Source organism: Podarcis gaigeae, assembly GCF_964106915.1.
Source record: "Podarcis gaigeae genome assembly, chromosome: 8".
NCBI lineage: Eukaryota > Metazoa > Chordata > Lepidosauria > Squamata > Lacertidae > Podarcis > Podarcis gaigeae.
In genome coordinates this window covers 51225745-51233152 of record NC_139684.1, presented here as the reverse complement: position 1 = coordinate 51233152, position 7408 = coordinate 51225745, and the positions used below count along the sequence as shown (strand labels likewise).

Sequence of the window (7408 nt, the reverse complement as noted above, 5' to 3'; positions counted from 1 at the left end):
TGAGGGTTCTACGCAGAATGCAATTTTTTATCTCTTAAATTTTATTTGGTTATCTGCACTTGTCATATACAATAGCGCATAATAGATATGTATATAATAGTAAAATTGCTTATATGTTGGCTAATACTGACATCCTGCAGTGTGCTACACTTTAGAGCTATATAATAATCTTATTTCTAAAACGGTACATGTAAACTATCAAAGGTTATAGTCAAAAGTGAAGATAAGTAAGCTTGCTTCCTGAAGATTTTATTATTTATTTAAATTTTGCCTGCTTCAATCCCGGTTAGAAATGGTTCTTTCAAAAAAGAAAAGAAGTATGTTTAAGTTAGTGAAGTAACTCGGTGCTGCTACTTACAGCTAAAAATAAAAATAAATCTAAGTACATTGAGGCTTTTTTATTATTCATGCACTGGCATTAAAGTGAAGGCAACGGAGGGAAAACCAAAAGGATGGGGATAGGGAAAAATCTGAAACGAAAGGGAACTTTATGGGTCTTCCATACTATGTATTTCAATCATTTCCTTGCACCCTGAATATGATAGCTTGTCTTGTTGGGTGTACTTGTGCCAAGAACATCTGGCAGAAAAATCTTGGCACCACCACCAATAAGGTTCCCAAAATTCTGTAGGAAGCCATGATGGCTATTAGTGCTATAGAAAGACCAGCCTTCCCTAATCTGGTACCCTCCAGGTGTTCTGAACTACAGCTCCATCCGCCCAGCTCGATCTTCTGAGAGAATGCCAGAACATTTTCTCTTTGCCATCCAGAAACCCTGTCGGTAAGGACATTTATGTGCAAGGCAGTTTTTTCCAAGGTTATTTTTTCTCTTATCAGAGAATCTGTAGGTTTCAGTTTATCTTGTTTGTCTTTTTTCCAGAAGTGGTATTGCTGTCATATTTGGACTATTTTAGTGTTTGGGTTAGTGATATGACTAAGTATTTGTGTAGAAAACTGAAGCTCAGTGGTAGAACACCTGCTTGGCATGCAGAAGGATCCCCTTCCACATAATTCTGGGGAAGAATCTTGCCTGAAACCCCAGAAAGCTGCTGCCAGCCAGTGTAAGCAATGCTGAGCTAGGCTGACGCCTGACTCACTCTGAGGCATCTTCCCCTGGTAAAAAACCCAAACCTCTCAATTTTTCATGGAGGAAAAGGTATTTCAATTCTTTGTGCAAAGGCTCCACAAATGCTATTGTCACTCGTTTGCTGCCTGTGTGCTAGTGGGGAACAATCTGGTGTGTTGGATCTGTGGTACTGGGAGGCAGAGAAAATCCCTTTGCAGAAATGGACATTTTTCTCACCTCTGGTTGATTTCTGCCTCCCCACATGCCAAGTGCAGAACTAGCAGTAAGGTGCATGTGGGGTAATTCCTGCAGGAGTTGCTGAACTATCCCCACACCCCTCTCCCCCCCAATTGGCTTCAAGAATAAAAATGTGCCTGGCTTGAGGGGGGGGGAACTACCAGGCGGTCAGGGTCACAGGAAGTAAACAGTTAATGAGGGAAGCGGTGGGCATCCTCTTCCCTTTTGGCAATCTCTCCCCCCCCCCATACTCTCTGCTTTTCTATAGTGGCTTCCTTCTGTTCAATTTACTGAACAGGGCATTGGTTTGAAAACACAGCCCATGCATGAAAGTGGCATACAGGAGAAACTTTCAATTTAACAGCATTGGTATACTACTGGTAGTACCTTGCAGACTGGTGTTGGCTACAATAAATGGCAGAGAACTTTGAGCTCAGAAGGGGAAATGTGTGCCTGGCAGGGTCAGAAGTTAGGCTTTTGGTTTTGGCTTGTTTTATTTTTCCTTCACTTCAGATAGCAAGCAAGTAAATAACAGTTCCAGGTAGAAATGTTTGGGGGGGGGAGGGGAGAAAGACAACACCTCTTAACAAAGTCGTTAGAAAAGACAGGAGTTTTGTTCTCTGCAAAACAGCGGAAACTTCCAAGAGTGCTTGGTGAAGAGGGAACAATGCCAGCCTTCCCTGATCAGTCTTGGTTGAGGGTGCACCAAGCAGCTGAAAAAGGGGGGAAAGAGGTTTTATATTTGTGATGAACAAAACAAAACAAAAAGACCCAACCCTAAACTCTACTTGTGTTAATGAACTTTTTCTTTTATACGTCCTTCCTTATCTGACTCACAGAAGGCATACCTTTGTGTTAGTGAGTGGCAGGCCTGTGCCAAGGACCAGTATGAGGGCCACAGCATGATGGCGGTTTAACTCGGGTGAAACTGCTGCTGCTGCTCCTCTCTCTCTCTGGCCCTTGCAGAGGGAGAAACAACCTGCATTGGTAATGTACCTGGACCAAAGCAGCATGCTCCTCCTTCAGTGTGGGCAGGCGGCTTCTTTAAACTGCTCTGCTGAGCGGCATGCAGTTGCCCGAGGTTCAATGGAGCAGTTCAGTGAAGCCCCCCCCCCCCCAGTGTGTGAGCCGGAGGTGAGTTGGGGGCTTCATTAAACAGTTCCACCGAGGCTCGGGTAGAGAGGGAGCCCTGACAGGCTCTGTCCACAGGGCTGCCTCCGCCGCTGCCTCTTCCTCCCAGCGCCTCGCAGGGCCAATGCAGATTTGCAATGTACCACCAGCCAAGCACTGCGATCTGGTGCTACATTGCAGTGTTGAAAACCCGAGCAGGTGATTGGCTTGGAGTGGAGATTGTGGCATTTAATGCAAGGCAGAAACTCCACTCAGGGGTTCATCTGCTGTGTTATATCATCACACGTGGCAAGCTGCTCAGTGGTAGAGCCTTTGCTTTGCATACAAAAGGTCCCAGGTTCAAAGTCAATGGAGACAATGGAAACCTAACACCACTTTCTAGGTTCCCTACACAAGAGGGGCAGAGGAAGACTGGAGAGAGGCTCTGTTCTTGCCTCCCCCTTTTGGAGAGAAGAGATCTGGAGGTTGACCACCTGCAGTGAGGAGCTTGCTGTCCTCATGTAGGTTCCCCATGTGATGTGCAACCCTGGGTCCCTATGTGAATAGAGCAGATTGAGTGTGCTTATTCCTTCTGTCCCCCTTCATATGTTGACTTAATGTGAAACCTAAGAGTAGCTGAATCAGGCTACTGGATAAAACAACAGGAATGGGAACAGCAATATGGCTTCGTGGTGGTGTGTTTTAAAAAGTTTCATGCTACATGTTTTTAAAATGGAAGATTCCTTTAGAAGGGTGGCTCTTCCCCCAACCCAGAAGGAGGCAGCTTAGCTCCCCTCCCCCAAACACACTGTTCCCATCCTGAATTGGCATTCTGCTCTGAGTTGCAGACACAGAACTGCTCACCAGAGAAACTACTCCCAGTTCATTCTCCTCCCTCCTATATATCACATTCTGGGTCTGTACCTGGCACTGACACACTGGACACTGCTTCCGGTTGGGTGAGCGTATCCACTTTCACATGCTGGAAGCTTTTGCAAGCAGGACTCTGGAGATGCCTGCAAGAAAGGGAGAAGGTGGCCTTGTTATTTTAGAGCCAGTCTCATGTTTACCTGAGCAATGAGCTGATGAAATAAGGGCTGAGCCTGTGAAAGAGAAGCCCTACACCCCACCAACCCCCACCCCAAGTTGGCTGAGGATTTGGTTTGAGCATAAATGTTTCCCCATAGAGAAGCATTTGATATATTTAAATTTAATGTGCGTAACTTATACAAGTCACAGAACTGAGCTTCTTGGTGGAAAAAAACAGTGGCTTTAGCACAAAAAATTCCCAACCACTCAGTGGTAATTTATATCTGTCACGTTTGGCTAGCTAGAATGTGAATTTCTTTAATACTTTCGCCAAGGGAAGAACATTTATCTTTTGAAGTGCCTTGGGAGGTTTTGAGACCAGCTTGTTAACACACTTATTCTTGTCTCCACCTCCTTCCTATTTTGCTGTGGGGTGAGCAAGACTCTCCCTCTGGCTGATTTTTTTTTTTTTTTTTTGTAGTGCAACAGGAACTGTGGAAGAAAGGACTATTTGTCACTGTAGTTGATTTGTACAGTGCAGTTCATTAACCAGTGGAGGCAACTCTAGTAGGGCAAAAGGGGCACTGCCTGGCTGCTCACATACTACCAGTCTAGGGGGTGCCAATGCCCACCATTTCCCTCTTCCTTTGTCTTTGTTGGCTCTTCCTGTTTCTGGCTCCATCTACCGTTTGCAACTGGTAGGACACAAAGCTGGGAGTCTAATGGGCACAGCCATCACTGCCGCTACACTAACCAGCAATGCTGAAATGCAAAACCCAGCATGCGGGAGCTGCGAAAAAGGTGAATCACTGTATTTTTCGCCCCATAGGACGCACCAAGTTTTTTGGGGGGAAATAAAGAAAAAAAAAATTCCCCCCCCAGGCGCTTGTGGGGCCAGCAGCGGGGAGAAGCGCTCTTCTCCCCGCCGCCCGCCTTCAGACCAGGTCCGGGGACAGCAGGAAGACGCGCTGCGCCTCTCAGCTGTCCCCGGAGCTTGCAGGGCTGGCGGCAGGGAGAAGCGCTTTTCAGACCAGGTCCGGGGACAGCGGGAAGATGCGCTGCGCCTCCCTACTGTTCCTGGAGCTTGCGGGGCCGGCAGCGGGGAGAAGTGCTCTTCTCCCCGCTGCCCACCTGCAGACCAGGTACGGGGACAGTGGGAAGATGCGCTGTGCCTCCCCGGAGCTTGTGGGGCTGGCGGCGGGGAGAAGCACGCGTCTCCTCGCCGTCAGCCTCCAAACCACATCGGAAGACAGCGGGATGGCGGCGTTCCACCTCCCCACTGTCCCCCGACCTTGTGGGACTGGCGCTGCGGCTCTCCTGAAGCCTGGAGAGCGAGAGGGGTCAGTGCGCACCGACCCCTCTCGCTCTCCAGGCTTCAGCGAAAGCCTGCATTCGCCCCATAGGACGCACACATATTTCCCCTTCATTTTTGGAGGGGAAAAAGTGCGTCCTATGGGGCAAAAAATACGGTACATGTTAGGAATCATTAGAAAAGGAACTAGATATCAAACTTGTTAATATCACCATGGCATTATCCAAATTTATGGTGTGACTGCATATGGAACACACTACAATTTTAGTTAGGGGACGCAGGTGGCGCTGTGGGTAAAAGCCTCAGTGCCTAGGGCTTGCTGATCGAAAGGTCAGCGGTTCGAATCCCTGCGGCGGGGTGCACTCCCGTCGTTCGGTCCCAGCGCCTGCCAACCTAGCAGTTCAAAAGCACCCCCCGGGTGCAAGTAGATAAATAGGGACCGCTTACTAGCGGGAAGGTAAACGGCGTTTCTGTATGCAGCTCTGGCTCGCCAGAGCAGCGATGTCACGCTGGCCACGTGACCCGGAAGTGTCTCCGGACAGCGCTGGCCCCTGGCCTCTTAAGTGAGATGGGTGCACAACCCCAGAGTCTGTCAAGACTGGCCCGTACGGGCAGGGGTACCTTTACCTTTACAATTTTAGTTGCTCTACCTCAAAAAGGATAATGTAGAGCTGGAAAAAAGGTAGAAAGGAAAAGTAACCAAAATGCTCAAGAAGCTGAAGCAACTCTTTTATGATGGAATGTTATAACAACTGGGGCCTTTTAGTTTAGAAAAAAAAGACAAGTAATGGGGTAGGGAAGATTACGTATGGAGTGAAGTCATATATGGAGGAGTTTTTCCTCCATTTCCTAATACAGTCATACCTCGGGTTAAAGACGCTTCAGGTTAAATCTTTTCAGGAATGGGTTACTTCTGGGTTTTGCCGTTCGCACTTGCATGGATGCTCAGAATGACGTCACACACATGCGCAGACGCACAAGCGCAGACGTGGGTTGCATTCTGCTCATGATGTGCACGGGGCTCCAGAAAGGATCCCATTTGCATCCAGAGGTACCACTGTATTAGAACCCAAATGGGCCATGCAGCTAAACAATGTTGGAAGATTCAAGATAGACACAAGGACAGGGCCTGGTTAAATTATGGAAATTGCTGCAACTAGATGTGGTGATTGCCACCGATTTGTGGCTTTTTAAAAGAGGTTTAGACAAATTCATGGAGAATAAAGTTATCAATGGCTACTAGCCACAACCCAAACTTTCAGAGAATAACTGTCATGGAGAATCACAGGTGGGAAGACTGCTGTGGTACTCCAGGTCTGCTTCCCATGGGCATCTGATTGGCCACTGTGAGAATAGGATGCTGGGCTGGTCCAGCAGACTCCTCTTCTGCTCTTTTGCACCAAAGCTTTGACTAACAGGTTGGCAAACTAGTCCCTCATGCATGCTTCAGGAAAGCTGCTTGCTGTTGCAGAATTTTATTTTGAAAAAGTTTCATCTTTTTTTTATTTAAAAAAAAGAACAAACAGCAGCATGCAAACATTTTAAACTGTGCAATCCTACACACATCTACTCAGAAGTCCCACTGAGATCAAATTGGACTTACACCTACATGAGGTTAAGATTGCAAAAGCGCTGAGGGGATTTAGGCACCAGCCATTCAATCCATCCTTTCCATCCATCACTGCTGCAACTTATAAACTTGCAGAGCCAGTTTGTTTTTTTTAAAAAAATAGGGAGTCTGATTCAGAGTTGCAGAAACGCACAAGTCCACAAAGCAGTCAAAGTGCCTTTGCTACTCTCAAAATTCTGTGACTGTAGTGTGCCCTGCTCATCTCCTTCCTTCCCCTGACACACTATCTGATCAGCTGCCTTTGGTGCCACAGAGCTTTGCTCTGCTGCTGACCAGTGATGAGCACATTCAGAGTCTTGTGCTCAGGTGGGAGGATACGATGAAGTGCAGGGCACAAGGCCAGGGGGTGAGGGGAGCAGTGGTGCCCATCCCAACAGATGGCCAAGGAGTTTCATGTTCAGAAGGCTCTGCAGGGAACTGAAGAGAGTCATCATGCAGGTGAGACTTTTGGCACAGATCTAAGGCAGATGTGTGCGTGTTTTTAAAAAGTGAAAGCCAAGAGAGCCCGCAGTGGACCCCTGCAGCTCCCCTCCTGCCTTTTGCATTTTGAATGACAGCTGTACTAGATACCAATGCACTAAGCGCTCCTTCAAGCTGTCAAGCTTTGCTTCCCCCATTTTGCTGCTGTTACGCTGGCTGCCTTAAAAATTAAATCATTGTACTGGTTTATGCTGTAGTCTTTTTCCTCATTGATTTTTAAACACAAAGAAACAATTTATAAAGTGCAAAACTTTCTCCGGGGTTTGGGGGAGAGGCCCCTTAGTGACACCGTGTATCATGAGACCCTTTTTGTTTCTGGAATTCAGCCCAAAGGAACATTTCATTTAATGCAGAAACGTTCCTTCCCAAATTGGCCCCAGAGCCTAAAAATGTTACATCCTCTTAGGATGGATACACACGTGGACAAGGTTAAACCACACACACACACACACACACACACACACACACACACACACAACTGTGGAGGCAGAGCATAACCTTTGATAGCCCTCTCCTTCATGAATTTGTCTAATCCTCTTTTTAA

General features: G+C 47.2%; 1 protein-coding gene across 1 annotated transcript in view; it reads right to left on the bottom strand.

Moving 5' to 3' along the window:
* Nucleotides 1–18: 18 nt before the first annotated feature.
* The window catches only part of NECAB2 (N-terminal EF-hand calcium binding protein 2), a 163231-nt gene continuing 155841 nt past the window's right edge, over nucleotides 19–7408 (bottom strand). The window contains exons 12-13 of the mRNA XM_083749971.1: nucleotides 3338–3429; nucleotides 19–2016 (exon numbers count right to left, since the gene is read on the bottom strand). Coding sequence (XP_083606097.1) covers nucleotides 1988–2016; nucleotides 3338–3429 — 121 coding nt within the window. The 3' untranslated portion in view covers nucleotides 19–1987. The remainder of the gene's footprint in view (nucleotides 2017–3337; nucleotides 3430–7408) is intronic.